The following is a 17,916-nucleotide window of genomic DNA, read 5'->3' on the forward strand; positions in this document are numbered from 1 at the left end:
AGGTGATAGAGAATGCCTATCGAGAGAAGGCATTTGTGGATGATGCCAAACTGCAGGGGCTTGAATACAGAATTACATGCATGTTTTTTAACACTAAAAAACTGCCAGGCATGTTTTCAGTGCTGTAACTGCCAAGGTTGTGCCAAGTAGTGTCCGAAATCCTTTTGGTCTTGCTAAGGGCACATCCCATAACTAGGACAATAGACCATGAGTGAATGTCAATATAAATAACATCTTACTCTTTGCATACATTTTCAAATAATCAATGACAAAAGGCCCTCTCTGTCCAACCAATGTATATAAGGTGGAGGACTGTCCACCTCTGGTCTCCGTGGCTGAACAGCCTCCTCATACTGCAGATTAACTGATCTACTGAAGCCAAATGAGTTGACCGTTTCACTACGCACAAATACACATTGAGTCACTGAGAGTCTGACTTATTAAATGTGCTCTTCCACCCGCTTTGTGTAGCATCATAACTGAAAAGCCCCTTTCGCATTCGACTGAGCTACCAATGCACGGTTAAAATGAGGACAATGAATACAGTCATGTAAAAAAAGAAAATAGACCCTCTTTCAATTCTAAACTTTAATGTATCAGGACATAAAAAAAAAAATCATCTGGGGCCTCATGTATAAACGGTGCATATGCACAAATGTTGCGTACGTCTGTTTCAATGCTCACATTGCGATGTATAAATGCTAAACTTGGCATGAAGCCACACACATTCTCACGCCAGTTCAAACCCTTGCGTACGCACATTTTCAGCTTGGTTTTGCAAACCGGCGGCACCCAGCGTCAAAGCAGTGCTACTGTTCCTGGGTGGATTACCATTATTTTTTTTTACATTTATATCCCTGACACGGCTTTATCAAATACACTGAAATTAACCACATATTGTTTGGACATTTAAGGCACCTGATTGTAATCAACCTGTAACAGTATAATGGTGCACAGAATGGCCAAACTATTCCAAATACCATAGCTGCTTTAGCATTGTTAGTCTCAGTGTACTACTGAGTATTTAACCCGCTGTATCGGAGTGTGGAATCACAGCTGTACAGCAGCTGATTGGAAAGCTCTACAGTGGGTTGTGTGGAGAGCGGGAGAATTATTGGGGTATGGCTTCTAGCGCACGCTGCCTCAGATATGTGACACAGTCTATTTGAACTTCTCCGATTCGGCAAATGCTTCAGAGCCTTTCCTGTACGGACCTCGCGGTTCAGAAACAGTTTCATCCTAAGAACTTTAAACGCACTCAATCCGTCCATCAAGTACTCCTTGTTGAACTGTTTGTACTTATAAGTACAATTAGCTCACTGTAAACTTTCTATACAGTTAGAATACTGCACAACCTGAGCCACTTTATGAACCATTCACACTTACTGCACTCTATGTACATGTATATTGTACAGTGGTACCTCGATATACGTCCGCTTTGGAATAAGTCCAACTTGGTATACGTCCTGTTTGGACGCGAAAAATTTTGCTTGGAATACGACTCGCGTGCCAGAAAACCGCGCACTACCCTTCTTTACCTCTCTCGAGACAAAGCCACGACTGCCCACGAGCGTTAGTGTGCAAGTTGCAAGCATGCAGTGAACAACCCACGCTATAACTCTCTGTGAATTTTCACATGTGTGGTATAGTGGGTCCACAGCTCCTGTCAAAGGCCAGTTTTAAAATAAATAATCACCGCACTTGAGGTTTGGTGAGGGGGCGTGTTGTTGTGTGGCTGAAGTGGCTCTCAGGGAGATTCGCAATGTGGGCGTTTCTCACCTAAGTGCACAGTTGAGACCATCGGCATTCGTGATTGTTCCTGGGGCTGCCAATTAGCCACAGCTGCCATGCGCTCATGATAAATAGAAGCGCAAGTCGGCTAGAAAGGGAGGAAAAAGAAAGAACGAACAGATGGACGGAGGTTGCAGGAGAGATAGAGAGAGAGAGAGAGAGTGAGTGTGTGTGTGTGTGTGTGTGTAGTTTCGCGTTGCAGCTGAACATGGAGCCTGGGTGTTGGGCCAACACCCGGGGAATAGTAGTGGTGGTCACTCCCGCTGAGTGATCATGGAGCGGGATTGACCGGAAGGAGGATGACTCCCCGCGTAAGGGGTAGTGTATTCCCCAGCCTAGGCACCCTGGTCGCTGTGGATCCCAAGTCGCTGTTAGGAGGAGCCTACCGGAGCCAGGGATTAGAGAGGTGAACTGAACAGCTGAAGTAGGTAGAGTGAAGGTCAGCTCCCCTATTGAGAAGCCCAGACGGGGGAAGCAGAGGGGCCACCAGGTAAAAAGGCAACGGGCTTTTTTTAAATTAAAAAAAAAACACACACAAGAATGCTTCCTGCTGTATTTTAACCTCGCCGTTTTTAAGGAGACTTTTTTCTGTTGTTTTTAACCTCCACGTTTCACTTCTGATTTTATGGATTTATTTATTGGAACTTTGGACACTGCATTTTAAATTGAACACCTTGTTTTGTTGATTGTTTTATTAAAAGCACTTTGCACTTTTTCACCTTCCCCTTGCTTTGTTGTGCTTCACTGCTAAGCTCATTGGTAACATTACCGACGGTGTAGGGTTCAAGGGCTCCTGGACAGAAGGTGGGAGCAAACATGATTTTGTGTTTTTTCACGTAAATTTGAATTGATTGTTGAAAAGTACGAAGGTGGCATGCGTATCCGGGACATGGTTGCTGCAAACCGTATGCCGAGAATGACGGAATTAAGAGGGTTAGTAGCAGCCCAGTGCTGCTCATCAAATGCCCCCTGATTAACTAATCATCAGCAAGTGTGACCACCTCAATAAAAGCAGAGGTTCTGGTAGTTCTCTGCCCTGGAGCATCCAGGTGTGTGTTAACACAAGGTCAAGGAGCAAAGACATCAGCAATGACCTTAGAGAAGCAATTGTTGATGCTCATCAGTCTGAGAAGGGTTATAAGGCCATTTCAAAACAATTTGAAGGCCATCATTCTACAGTACAAAAGATTATTCACAAGTGGAAAATATTCCAGATGGTTGCCAGTCTTACCAGGAGTGGACAAATTCACCCCAAGGTCAGGCCGTGCAATGTTTAGAGAAACTGCACAAACCCCAAGGGCTCCATGTCAGACTCTACAGGCCTCAGTTAGCATATGAAATGTTAAAGTTCATGACAGTACAATTAGACAAAGACTGAACAAGTAGGGCTTGTTTGGAAGGGTTGCCAGGAGAAAGCCTCTTCTCTCTTTGTAGAACGTAGCTCCAACAGGCAACATACTATTGGCTATCAGAGAAAGGGGAAAAGCAGGAGTACGTTGGAAACTCTAAATGTGATGCGGGCTGCGATTTTTCAGTCGTGACTGGACATGACGCACAGAAACTGCAGTTGTCAAATCTGACATATCACATGACAAAAAGTAACATAATGTGAAATCAGCTTAAGGCAAAAATCCAATTCAAAACAGAAGTTTGTTGGAGCAAAAACCTGCAGCCTCGTGGAATCCCCAGGGCTAAGCTGGAGATCCACGGTCATAAGGTAATGTATTGTATGTCTGTTACCACATACTGTATGTTCTGCTTGCTGGGTGTGCATTATTCATCTTGCATCATGTTTCAATATACACTACCAGTCAAAAGTTTTTGAATATTACATTTTTTCCAGGTTTTTTCTTCAAGTGTAATCAGTTGAAATGCAATGAATGACCTAAAATGGTGAAAAGGTAAGCAGTAAACTGCCAGAGGTTTAAAATTTAAAGTTTAGGTTAACAAAAACTGAAAAAAAGGAAATATCACAATATTACAAATGGGCCTTCTTCAGGGAACAACTAATAGGTTACAACTTTAATTGCTGCAGAACATCTTTAAGTAAATGAAGCCTTGCAAGTTGAAGCAAACAATTTGCACAGGTGTCCCAACTTGTATGGATTACTTAAAAACCATCTGTCTGTCTGTCTTAAAGCAGAGTTGGGACAGAATGGGTTACTACACCCTCTGACGCACAACTTGGACAATAGTACACTGTAGAAACTTGTACATTTCAGAGATAATGGCAATTAACAAATGAAATGAGACAAAGTATTATTAACCTTAGAAGTGTAGGCCTTTCATTTAGAGAAACTGCAAAATAAAAAAAAGTGTAAGCAAGCACTGTGGTGTCCGACACAACCATAAAGGCAATTGGAAACTAGAAAAAACTCTTGACAGGAAGAGATGTGGCAGACTCAAAGTGACTAACCAATAAGAAGACAGGTTTATGAGGGTCCATAGCTCGCGTGATCACAGGCGCCTCACAGTACAACAGCTTCAAGCACAGCGTAACATTGCAGGTCAAAAAAAAAAAGCAAATCTCGGTTTGTACTGTGAATAGGAGCCTTTGTGTTGCAGGTTTGACAGGATAAGTGGCAATAAAAAAAGCCATTCCTTAAAAGGACAAAATAGCACCTTGAAATATCAGCTGTGGAACTGCAGACTAGAAGAAAGTCTTATGGACTGATGAATCCAAATTTGAAATCTTTGGTTCACCACGCAGGGAGTTTGTATGTCATCAAGTTGATGACAGGATGCTTTAAAAAGCGTGAGACACCAACTGTCAAACCTGGAGGAGGAAGTGTGATGGTCCTGGGGTTCTTTTGCTGGAGACAGAGTTGGTGACTTGCAGAGAGTGACTGGCATTCTGAATCAAAAGGGCTATCACAGTTTGGCTGTTAGATCAGAAAAAGAGGGCTACTTTGAGGAGTCAAAAATTTGAATTATGATGCTTATCCAGGGCTACGTATTAACATCATTCCCTGGGTTTACTGTTTTACTATTTCAAGATACCCTGTAGTCAGGATATAGCGGGTTGGATAATGGATGGATGAAGATTGTTGACAATTATATTTTATGCTTATAGTAACTGGACTGTATTGGCAATAGATATCTCAATTTTATTTCTCATACACCACTGCTTGTTTTGTTTTAGGACGTGCCCTCTCTCTAGGTATGTCAGAGGACTGGGACTTTGTGAAGTATGGTCCAGCCTCACGTGGGGAGGAGAGAAAGAGAGCAAGCTATTTTTAGTCTATCCTTTTAATCCTTATTATTATTATTATAAGTGCCAATGTACGTAATAATATGCTTCATGGCAATACCTCCTGAGAAAATTGAAAATTAAGGTCAAAGTTAAGAATACAAAATTACAACAACAGTTCAGAAGCACCGTCTCCAGAACCAGGCAGTTAACTTTGTGAACTGGAATATTAAAGGCCTGAATCACGAATTAAAGAGAAAGAAAGTATTCTCTCACCTAACAGGTATAAACGCTAAAACTGAATTTTTACAGGAGACCCATTGATTAAGAAAAGATCAGTTTTCGGCTGCACAAAGACTGGACTGGCCAAATGTTCCATTCCAGCGATACAAAGAAAACCAGAGGTGTGGGAAATTCTTATACATAGAGCAGTCTCATTTGTAGTATCAGATGTTGTATCTGATCCTGAAGGGAGATATGCGATTATCATAGGTAATTTATTTAACTGTAAAGTGATTTTGATAAATGTTTATGCACCCAATGTCAATGATAGGGACTTCATGCAAAATGTATTTGCATCCTTTCCCAGTGTGACCGCTCATAAAATTATAATGACTGGGGACATCAATTGTGTTTTAAATCCAGACCTAAATAGGTCTCCTGCCACAGGAGCAATGACATCTAACACTGCAAAGACAATTACACAGTTTGTAACTGATCACAACCTATCAGAGATTTCTAAACCCAAACTCAGGAGCATATTCCTCCTACTCACCAGTGCATCAGTGTGACTCAAGAATTAATTATTTCTTTGTAGATAACCATTTCTTGCCTATGATTAAATCCTGCAAATACGACACTATTGTTATTTCTGACCATGCCCCTTTGATTTTGGAGCTGAAATCACTATGCCCCACATTCCTTACTTGCAGCTGTCGTCTTAATCCACTTTTATTAGCAGATGAGAACTGTACAGAATTTATATCCAAGCAAATCAATATTTTTTTTAGATAAATACATCCTCAGGAGGTTTCTGCAGGAATACACTGGGAAACCCTGAAAGCTTTTTAAAAAGGACAGATTATTTAATATCTTTCCCACAGAAATAAAATTGGAAACCAAGAAGGTATCCGAGCTAATCAACGAAATTACTAGAATAGATCAAGAACATGCCAGGTGTCCAAGTGAGGCTCTTCATAGGAAAAGGCAGGCTCTGCATTCAGAGCTCAACCTCTTAACAATCAAAGAAACTGAACAGCTCATTTTTAAATCAAGAGATCAATACTGTGAACATGGAGAGAAAGCTAATAAGCTCTTAACTCAACAAATCCACAAGCAGGAAGTTCGCAATGCATTCCCAGCAATTACCAATTCAGACGGAGACAAAATCATTGACCATAAAAATACTGTATAATGCACACATTTAGAGACTACTATAAATCCTTATACTCTATTGAGATTACAGAAGACAACACAATCTAATGGACGCTTTACAGATATCACAAATACTGTAGATCTTCTCAGTGCAGAGGAATTGGATAAATTTGTATAATCAGAATTACTAGATGCTATAAACTCATTTGAGAATGGGAAAGCAGCAGACCCTGATGGCTACCCTGCTGAATTTTATAATAAATTTTCAACTCGGCTAACTCCCCTTTTATTAGCAACATTTACAGAAGCTAGCGACAATGAAATTCTACCTCGAACTTTTCGCCAAGCATTAATTAAAGTCATTCCTAAACAAAATAAGGACTTATTACAATGTACATCATACAGACCAGTGCCACTTCTAAATAATGACGTTAAGATACTCTCCAAAGTCCTAGCTAGAAGGATTGAGAAAGTGCTGCCTTCGGTAATATCACAAGGATATCAAACAGGATTTATTAAAGGCCGACACTTGGCTTCCAATCTTCGATGCCTGTTTAATTTAATATATTCACCCGAACACCCCAGAGATGATATTATCGTTGGATGCAGAAAAAGCATTTGATATAATTGAATGGAACTACCTTTTGACTACATTGGAGAAATTTGGGTTTGGCTCAAACATTTGTGCATGGATCCAACTACTATATACCAATCCAGAAACCTCAGTGTGTAATAACAACGTTAATTCAGACTACTTTAAAAACTCGAGTGTGGTACTAGACAAGGATGCCCCCTGTCACCACTGCTTTTTGTAATCGCCATTGAGCCACTGGCGGTTCACTGTCGAAATGCTACGGAGATAAAGGGGATTATCAGAGAAGGACTAGAAAATAAGTTTCTCTATATCCAGATGATATGATACTGCATATATCAGATCCACAAAATACTATGCCTGCAGTCTTAATAGCACTAACAGAATTTCAAAAAAATTTCTGGTCTCAGAATCAATATGAATAAAAAGTGTGCTCTTTCCAGTGAATTCTCAAGCACACAGTATTCGATTGGACACCTTACTTTTTACTATTGCAGATCAGTTTAAATACCTAGGGGTAAACATCACAAGTAAACAAAGTTCTTTATCAACAAAATTATGCCATCTGTATGGAAAAAATTAAGACTTGCATAGATGGTCAACCCTTCATCTCACTTTAGCTGGAAGAATTAACATTGTTAACATGAATATCGTTCTGAAGCATCTCTTTTTAATTCAAAACATTCCAATATACATCAATAACCAATTTTTTAAGAAATTAGATTCAACCATAACCTCATTTATTTGAAATTCAAAACATCCACATATCCGAAGAACAACCCTACAAAGACCTTAGGAAGAAAGTGGCTTGGCTCTACCTAACTTTCAGTTCTATTACTGGGCAGCAAATATACAAGCTATGAAAACCTGGACATAGATGAACATACATAGGCTTGGTCCACAATAGAAATAAAATCCTGCAGTATATCTTTAAATTCCTTGCTGTGTGCCACAAATCAATGCAAGTTATCACCAATATACTGCTATATATATATGCTTCACTCAATCAGAATATGGAACCAATGGAGGAAGTATTTTAAGATAGAAAAGCTTTTATCTGTGGCACCTCTGCACAAGAACCACCTTTTTCCACCCTCTCAAAGTACGCAGTTTTTAATGTCTAGAAAACATTCAGGATTAAATCACTTAGAGATCTGTACTTAGACAACGTCTTTGTATCCTACGAACAATCATATTCCAAATTTAACTTACCAGAAACATTTCTTTCACTACCTTCAAATCTGAAACTGTGTTAAACAGAACCTGCCCAATTTTCCTCACCTCCCACCTACCTCTATGCCGGAAAAAATATTGATCAGTCTTGAGTTCTCAGACAGCATTTCTGTAATCTATAAAACTATTTTACAGTCCCTCCCTTTTAAAGATCCAATAAAACACTCAACATATCAGAAAAGGAGTGGAAAGTAGCAACGCAGAGAATCAACTCGAGCGCCACATGCGCAAAGCATAGAATTATTCAACTCAAAATTATACATCGAGAGCATCTATCTTGCTTACAATTTGTCTAAAATGTTTCCGGGGCAAGATCCAACCTGCGAACGCTGCAATCAAGTTCCGGCTTCACTGGGTCACGTGTTCTGGGCCTGCACCAAATTAACACCATTCTGGACCAAAAGCTTTAAAGGCCTTTCAGACAGCCTGGGTGTCACAATCCCTCCTAATCCATTAACAGCTGTGTCTGGTGGGCTCACAGAGGGGCTTAAAGTGGAGAAGGACAAAAACTGGAATCGCCTTTACTTCACTATTGGCACGTAGACTTATCTTGCTCAATTGGAAGAATCGTAACTCACCTCTATTAAGTCAGGGGGTAACTGATGTTACATACTACTTGAAATTGGAAAAAATCTAATTCTCACTTAGAGGATCTGTGCAAAACTTTTTCAAAACTTGACAGGATCTAATCAAGAACATTTTAGAATAAGCATTTAAATCGAGGAAGCAGGTTCTCTCCCCTCTTTTACTCCATTTATCTTTATTAATTGATTAATTTATCTATTTACTTATTTTTATTAGCTTAAAGTTTTACTCTACCAGCCTAGCTCTCTCTTTCTCAGGGGTGGGGGGTTGATTTGTTCTAAACCTATATTTGTAAAACCTGATTTACTTGTATGGAATGTTATTAAATTTTAATAAAAATCCAAAAAAAAATTAATCAAATTTTGTACACTTAATGATTCATTGACTTTTTTTTTGCCATTGCTTATTTGCTCTATGCCAGTATAATATTGCCCAAGTAGTACCTCAGATGGTGTAATAACGGTCTGTTCCAGTTCTGCTTGAAGATAAACAGAGGATTTTAAGTAATCAACAGAAGTTGGGACAACTGTGCAAATTGTTTGCTTCAACTTGCAAGGCTTCATTTAATTGAATGTCTACAGAACATCTGAAGGTTGTAACCTATTACATTAGCTACATAAGCCCATTTGTTGTCTTCTGATATTTTCTTTTTTTCCACTTTTTCTAACCTACACTTTACACTTCTGACTGTTTCCCCGTTTACCTTTTCACCATTTTAGGCCATTCATTACATTTCATCCGATTAAATCTGAAGAAAATGTGTGTATTCATATTGTAAAGGAGAGCCCTGACACAGACAGGCGTAGGACACAAGTTCAAAGCACACAGGGCTTTTATTTTCTCTTTTCCCTTGTGGGAAATGTCTTCGCTTTCTCCCACAAGCACAGCAACATAGTCCCAAACACAAGTACAATAACAATACAATTTTCTTATTTTCTTTCATTCATTCATTCATTCATTTTCTTTTCCACTCTTCCCCGGCAGGTATCATCCTCCTCCTCCCAGCTCTGGCTCCTTTTCTAATGCTCCCAGAAGTGTTCTAGGTGCTTGATGACTTATTTTCAGCAGCACTTCAGGGTTTGGCAGAAGAACTGCTCTGTATGGCTCAGCAGCAGCTGCAGTACCCCTCGGCGGCGCCCATGGATCCCAACAGGGCTGCACCAAACTCTAACTCCCATGAAGCCCTGCCTAAGTCCTAGGCCCCGCTGCAACCCAGGGGGGCTGCCATCTAGTGTTCCGGGGGAGGCAACGCTCTGAATAGGCTGGCTCCCCCGGTGGTCCTAGCGTGGAGGCATCCTGGCATGTACAGCGAGTTCTGTATGAGTGAATGCAATACTGAAGTGAAGGTCAGTGTAGAAAAATTAACTTGCATTAAATCAATGAGACTGCTGCTAGCAAATAGCCCAACTCCCAATCAGTAGTAAATCACACCACAACAATACATTTTGGAAGAAGCAAGAGTTTTTTTCAAAATAACAACTTCTCAGCCTGAAATAAGCATTTCATTGTGAGTGATTGATTGATTACCTACTTGCAATTGGATTTCATTTATTTAATGGGGCTCGTACGGTATGGTACGTTCAATTCCATGCCCTGTACACCAGTCACTATTCAATATTTTTGACTTCATCAGTTTCGTTTATTGTACCTTAGCTGGTAGCACGTCGCATGTCGGTGCTTTTGCATAAAAGGGTCCTGCAGTTTTCATTTGCTTGAAGTAGTTAATAAACAATACCTACTAAGCAGGCAAGGCTCTTATTCAGAATGCAATTCATCAGGAAGTATTTTGTTAATCCTGAAAAGCTGTAATTGACATAAATGCACTGCCAGTACCTTCAAAAGGGAGGTCCAAGGGGCAGGACACTACGGCAGGTCCACATCCCCTGTCCCGGGCAATTCTTTGAAAGGGACAGATGCCTCTGCAATATCGGACTCAAAAATCAGCACACTTTATGTGATGAAAGCTGAACTAGTCGTATTGGGACACGTTGGCCATGATGGTATCCTAATATGAACTGCATCGTCAAGTTGCTGACAACGCCTATGCCTACTACTCAGTAATAGCTTTTTGCCGAATTAAGATAAAATTACAAAGTAAAAATAAGCTTATATTATCCAAGGTTTCATTCAAATGTTAACATCATGACTGTTAATGTAATTTACAACAAACAAGTTTATTTTGCAGCATAAACAAACATTACTCCATGCTTAGGTTTACCACAAATACACGTATTTAATTTTTTAACACCTACCTTTTGCGCCCCGACTTGCAGATGGCGGCTGATCTTCAGAGGTCATCCTTGAGGCCGCTCCTTCAGCCCTCTTTGAGTGCGACACGGATGACTCAGACTTCACATTAACAGAATGCTCATGGAAAGAAGAGCGCTTACTCTGAGCAGAGTCTAATTTGGTAATCGCTTCACCTGCACCTTCAAATGGAGAGAAAAGTTTGGAGTCGCGGCCATCTTCCTTGATATGATCAGGCCTGTCGTCATGTGTCTGCAAATCACCGCCAACACACTTCTGCTCCGTCTCTTCCTTCACGTCTACTGATTCCACTTTAAAATGCTCATTCTTAATACAAAGACTCTCCTGTTCTGGGTGGATCCATTCCCATTCACAGTCTTCCTCCTTAATTTTTACAATCGTTTTCTCCATGATTTAAAATGTCAAGCTCCTATCACAAACGTGACAAAATAGGGCAGCTTCTTCGTCTTCCCTGTGGAAAGGACAAGGGTTAATTCTTGATGAACTGCACACATTAGAAAAGAAAAACACAGTTTAGGTTGAAGTACAGTCCATTTGTAAAAATATGATTATGGCATGATTTATATCAAAATAACTGGGGTGTAAAAATCTTTAGATGTGTGCAGTAAAAGGGACAACAGCATGAAATGAGGCAAGCTCCCCATTCCCGAGCAAATTGTACCTTTTGGCATATCCTGCACATTTTAAACATAACCATGAAGCAAAACATTCTGCAGTCATATTTGGACAGGGACAATTTTGGCTCTGTGCGCCACCACACTGAAGATGAAACAAAGCAATCATTATGTGATTAAAGTGTAGACTTTCAGCTTTAGTTTAAGGGGTTTACCAAAAAGATTGCATGAGCCATTTAGGAATGACAGCCATTTTTCTGCATAGCCCCCAAACCTGTCTCCAGGATCTCAAAAGTATTTGGACATTTGCCTTCCAAGCTGCTCCATAGCCAGGTGTGAGCAGATCCCTCATTATTTCATTAAACTATTAAGCATGGAGTGGATTCCAAGTGTGGAATATGACCTCAATATGAGGTCCAAAGAGCCGTCCATGGAAGTAAAAAGAAGCCAGCATTAGGCAGAGAGAACAAAACAAACCCATCAGAGAGACGGCAGAAGCACCAGGGGCCTCATATATAACGCCATGCGTAGAATTCGCAATGTAACATGACGTAAGCACAAAAGCCTAAATGTGCTTACGCATAGAAAATTCCAGATGCAAGAACTTGTGTGTGCTCCAAATTCCGTGTTCTTCCGCTCCATAAATCCCGATCAGCGTGAAAAGCAACGCACGTGCACGCGCCTTCTGTCCCGCCCCAACTCCTCCCAGAATTACGCCTCTTTGAATATGCAAATCAATATAAATCCCCCTTAAGCTCAGCGTTCTGTGAAAAGGCAATGGCAAAAGCAAGAGAGAAAATATAAGAATTTCAGCGCATACCAAGTGGAGGCAAAGAAAAACGTACTATTTGTTGGTTTAAACAGTGGAATAAACAAGAAAAGGAAGTTGATCGAGTGACATAGCATGTTGGAGAAACTCGAAAGCTCAAGTTCACAAAGTCGCACAGTGCCCGACAAAAAAAAAGAAGTTGTCACATATCAAAGTCGCCCTGAAAATCCGAGTTGTAGCCCACCGTCTGAGTGTCATATGGAAGCTTATTAGGGTACAGAGAAAAAAAAATAGGCACACGGTGGAGAAAAAAGCACGAAATGTCAACTTCAATCTCAACATTTCCACTTTAATCACACAGTTTATTTTGTCATTAAAGTAGAACATCATAAACTTCATCTTAAAATCATTTAATTAACCAGTTTCTCAAATCCCATCGTAACTAAAGTAGCGCATTAAATGCTTTGTTTTGTATTTGATCTTCTATGTGCTCTGTGTGTGTGAATCACTACGTGCTTCTGTTCTTTCTCTTTCTCCGACAGGACACAGAATCCATTACATTTGTGATATTACAGCTCTCTGAATAATTAAAATACTGAGATGTATACGTGATGTCATTTTCATGATGATAGGAGCTAAAGCACGTTATTAAACAGGGGAATACGGTGCGTGATTGTGCGTGACCTTCGATGAAATTATTGTAGCAGTACTGTCTCTTTCAAACGTGCTAATCTCCAATTCCTGTCCTTACTTTTCTTTCCCCAAATACCCAATCGCCACACAATCAGCTCTGTAATAGACGTTAAGCCATCTGTAACCTTACGACGACGATTCTTCAAAACTTTTAAGGAATATTGAAATATCTTCATAATACTGTATGTGTTTAATTATTCTATCCATCTATCCTTCCAGTGTTGTGCCAGCATCAGTAAATATACAGCGCAAAGCAGGAACAATACGTGAACATGCTAGCGCTGTGGCACCGTGTCCTCACATGTTTAATTATTAACAATACAGATTATTTAAATGAAGTTAAAGTTTTAACTGTATAATTTAACAAACATATTTTGCTTCATTTCACATTAAAATGATATTGTCATCATATGTAAATACGCGCTTTATAAAGTGGCCCAGGTTTTGAGATATTATAACTGTAGTGCAAGTTTACAGTGGGGTGATTGTACTTATAAGTACAAACCGCTCTACAAGGAGCAATTGATTGAATGCATTTAAAGTTCTTGGGATTAAACTGTTTCTGAACCGCGAGGTCCGTACAGGAAAGGCTTTAAAACGTTTTGCAGTGGCTGAGACAGCGTGTCCTTAAAGCTGTATACCGATAATTCTCTTCCGATCACTCAGATACAGTGATATAAATACTCGAGTCGCAGTGAGAGTAATATGGAAAAGATGATCTGCTGTGGCAACTCCTAACGGAGGAGCTGAAAGAAGAAGAAGAAGAAGAAGTAAGAGTAACAACGCTAAAGCAATTATGGTATTTGGAATACTATGGCTGTTCCCTGGACCATTATATTGTTACAAGTTAATTACAATCAGATGCATTACACTAATAAACAATATGCGGTTAGTTTCTGTGTATTTATAAAGCCGCGTCAGAAAATAATGAGTAATCACACAAGAACAGTAGCATTGCTTTGACGCTGGGTGCCGCCAGTCTGCAAAACCGAGTGGAGAACTTGCGTACGACAAGACATGAGGTACCGTGGAAAAGTGCGTGGCTTTACGCCAAGTGTAGGTTTTATACATCGCGATTTGAACGTGGAAAAGTTCTTACGCAACATTTCTGTGCGTACGCACCGTTTATACACGAGGCCCCAGGAGTGGCCAAATCAACCATTTGCCACATTCTTAAAGAGAAGGAAAACACTGGTGAGCTCAAAAACACCAGAAGGTCTGGAAAACCACAGAAAACAGCTCTGCTAGATTATTACAAAATTCTTTCCTTGGTGAAGAACAACCCTTTTATGACAGTTAGCCAAACCAAGAACCCTCTCTGGGAGGTAGACCACCCATTGCCAAAGTCTACAATCAAGAGAAGACTCCGTGAAAGTAAAGACAGAGGGACTACCACAAGGTGCAAACCACTGGTGAGCCTCAAGTAGAGGAAAGACAGATTAGACTTTGACAGAAAAAATTTTTAAAAAGCATGTCCAGTTTTGGAACAGATTTCTTTGGACAGATGAAATGAAGGTCAAGATGTGCCAGAATGATAGAAAGAGAAGAGTATGAAGAAGAGAAGACTCCTGATCTGATGAACACCACATCATCTGTGAAACACGGTGGAGGCCGTGTTATGGTCTGTTCATGCGTGGCTGCCAATGGCAGTCACTCACTGGTGTTTATTGATGATGTGACTGCTGACAGAAGTAGCAGGATGAGTTCTGAAGTGTGCAGGGTGCTTTACTGTCTGCTCAGAATCAGGCAAATGCTGCAGAACTGATAGGACGACACTTCACAGTGCAGATGGACAACAAGCCAAAACATAATGTGACAGCAAACCAAGTGCTTTTCAATACAAAGTAGTGGAATATTCTTCAATGGCCAAATCAATCGACTGACCTCAACCCAACTGGACATTTCATGTCACTTGCTGAAGACAAAACTGATGGCTGAAAGTCCAACAAACAAGCAGCCCCTGAAGACAGCAGCAGTAAAGGCCTGGCACAGCATCACCGGGGTGGAAACCCAGCACTTGGAGATGGCCAGGGGTTCAGACTTCAGGCAGTCATTGTCTGTACAGGGAGTTTCAACCATTATATTTATGATTATGTTAGTCTGTCCAAATACTTCTGAGACCCTGAAACTAGGGGGACCATCTATAAAAATGGCTCTCTTTCCTAAAAAAACCTCATACAATGTTTTTATTAAACCCTTTGAAATAAAGCTGAAAGTCTACACTTCAGTAACATCTTGATTGCTTTGTTTCAAATCCATTGCAGTGACACTCTGAGCCAAAATTTTAAAAATAATGAAAAATATACTAATAGGTAAATAAATAAATAAATAAATATGCAAACAAATGAATAAATATACACACATACTAGAATGACTAAAAAGCAAATAATTAAAAAGAAAAAACTTCGGACATGGCTGTCACATTGATGCATTATGCAGTTATATTACTGTTGGCATAAAGGAGCCCCCACAGCATATCTTGACACACTTCTGCAGAATAATTTGTTGTCTGAAGGTCCTCAGTATTGGCATGTCAGAGAGAGGATGTGCAGCATTGTTCATAACAACACTCAGTTTGGTTTTACTTCTCTCCTCTTCTACTCTCTCCTGAGGATCCAGTGTGGGTCCCATAACTAAGCCTACCGTTTTAATTATCTTGTTGATCCGGTGGGCCTCTCTTGAAGTGAAGTTACCAACCCAGCACACCACACCATAGAAAATTATCAAAGAGTTATAGGAGATGTGAAGGATGTCACCTCCTTCATATCAGGTACCAGTTCAACACGAGATCCTGTACATTTATTGAGACGCTTACACAACACAATGAGGCAAATTAATAGTACGGCTCAAGTTCAGGCCAATTCAAAAACAGGCGGCACTGACGGATGGTGGCTAGAACTGTTGCTTCACAGGTTCAGATTCTTGGGTTAGGCTCTGCCTTGGCTTGGATTCAATGTGGCGTTTACAGTATTTATGCCCTTTGTCGAGGTGGATTCTTCAGAGTGTGCTCCAGCTGACATCACATTAATTCTAAATTGGCCCAATTTCGGTAGTGCATGCGAGCGTGTTTTGGACAGACTTGTGCCTTTTACACAGTGCTTCAAGGATTTGCACAGACTCTCTAAACTGGCTACGCAGGTGGGAAGCTAAATGAACCAGTAACACTGTGCATCACCACAAGGCACTTCACTGAGCACACAAGAGTACAGTCCTGCATCAAACAAACAACCGATGAGTTCAACAAAATTAAGATTAGGAGAAAGCAGGTTGAACATGTAGTATTCATTTACCCAATATGTTACTAAACACAGCTTTTGTGCCGACTACAGATGTGTCACGTCTCTTTAAAGGAACATGAGCCTTTAGACGAGTGACCACGTTTGTGCTTTAACGAACTGCATTTGGCTGAACTTGATTCTGCGCACTACCAGTTTGTAACACCAACGTGATCCAAAGAAGTGCCTCCCTGACCAATTCAACTATTGCAGGTACTGTATGTATTCTACCCAGGGGAAAAAAATAAAATAAAAGTGTGTTTCATTTCTTACTAATGAACACTTTTAAGCCAAAGAAGAGGAGAAAAAAAAGACTTAAGCTTAACCATATCTGATTTGTTTTTATTCAAATTGAATTCCAATAATCAGCCCTTTTCTTTATGGGTATATGCTCTAAAATCTTTTATCCTTTTTCAATCACAAAATATAAAGTGCTCGTACATACAAAAGAAACAGCAATTTTGGCCTCCCCATTATAAAGGGGATTATGCAAAGTATTTGGTATAGAGCCATTGAGCTTGCCTTTCTAACGCAGTGAGAGCTTTGAATATCCTGAAGTGGAGGCAGATGGGTGCTGGTCAGAGCCGCCTTCATTACCCTCGCCCAGCATAATGCACTACGGCAATGGAAAAAAAAAACAAAAAAAAAAACAATGGCATAAAATTGCGCACCATTTTAAGGATCAAATAGTCACTGCCTCAAAATGTGAATGAATTCCACTAAGAAATATGCGGTTAAAAAGTGCTACTCTGAAGCCAGGCGCCGCTGCTTTATAACGGGACTCAGCAGTGTGAAGGGAACCGGAGATACTGAGGCCTGTCCACGGTACAGACACGCAAAGCGAACCCGTGAAAGCACTCAGTCCTAAACAGAACGAAGCTATAAAAGAGGAAACACAAAGCAAGCACAGTGCAAGGAAAGATAAAAAAAAAAAAAAAAAAAACAAAGATGAATACGCCTTCAGGCTGGAAAAAAAGAATTACTGAAAAACCCACATCCACAGCATGAAACTTTCACTTACCATTCGGTCTACCGGTGATCTGATTCTCGTTACCACTGGCAATGCACAAATCCTACGTAAGTTGGTCACAACCCGAAATCTGACGAAAACGGCCCACTGTTCCGTATGCACCCATTAAACATTCGCGCGTAACATGCACAGGGCGCATCTCATGAGGAGTGCGGAAACAAGGAAACCTGCAGCCTGCCTGAGCTCTTGTGAGTTTAGCGCATGCTCTGTTTGTACCGTCGTGGTGCCCCGCCCACCGGTTACGTGCACGCGCGTTCTCAAAGTCTGGCTTTGGAAAACCCGTTGGTCTCTTTTTTTGTTCACATTTTTTTTTTCGTTAGCAACGCTATCTGAACGTTACAGAATTTTTGAGAGAGGTCTTCACGCCATTTGGAATTGTAGTTCGTGCTTTTATTTTATACTGGAAGGCGTTTTCTTTAATGAATTGTAGTTGTTCGTGTCCTAAAACTACATTTTAACCCCCTTCTCTTTTCCCCTAATTTATAGTACAGGATTGTCCGTG

General features: G+C 40.4%; 1 protein-coding gene across 1 annotated transcript in view; it reads right to left on the minus strand.

The window, feature by feature from the left end:
* The window catches only part of LOC120533180 (gastrula zinc finger protein XlCGF26.1-like), a 29,002-nt gene extending 11,298 nt beyond the window's left edge, over window positions 1-17,704 (minus strand). Inside the window, exons 1-2 of the mRNA XM_039759912.1 lie at window positions 17,406-17,704; window positions 11,018-11,484 (exon numbers count right to left, since the gene is read on the minus strand). Coding sequence (XP_039615846.1) covers window positions 11,018-11,423 — 406 coding nt within the window. The 5' untranslated portion in view covers window positions 11,424-11,484; window positions 17,406-17,704. The remainder of the gene's footprint in view (window positions 1-11,017; window positions 11,485-17,405) is intronic.
* Between the last annotated feature and the right edge of the window lie 212 nt (window positions 17,705-17,916).

The sequence above is a fragment of the Polypterus senegalus genome, chromosome 8 (assembly GCF_016835505.1).
Source record: "Polypterus senegalus isolate Bchr_013 chromosome 8, ASM1683550v1, whole genome shotgun sequence".
Classification (NCBI taxonomy): Eukaryota; Metazoa; Chordata; class Cladistia; order Polypteriformes; family Polypteridae; genus Polypterus; species Polypterus senegalus.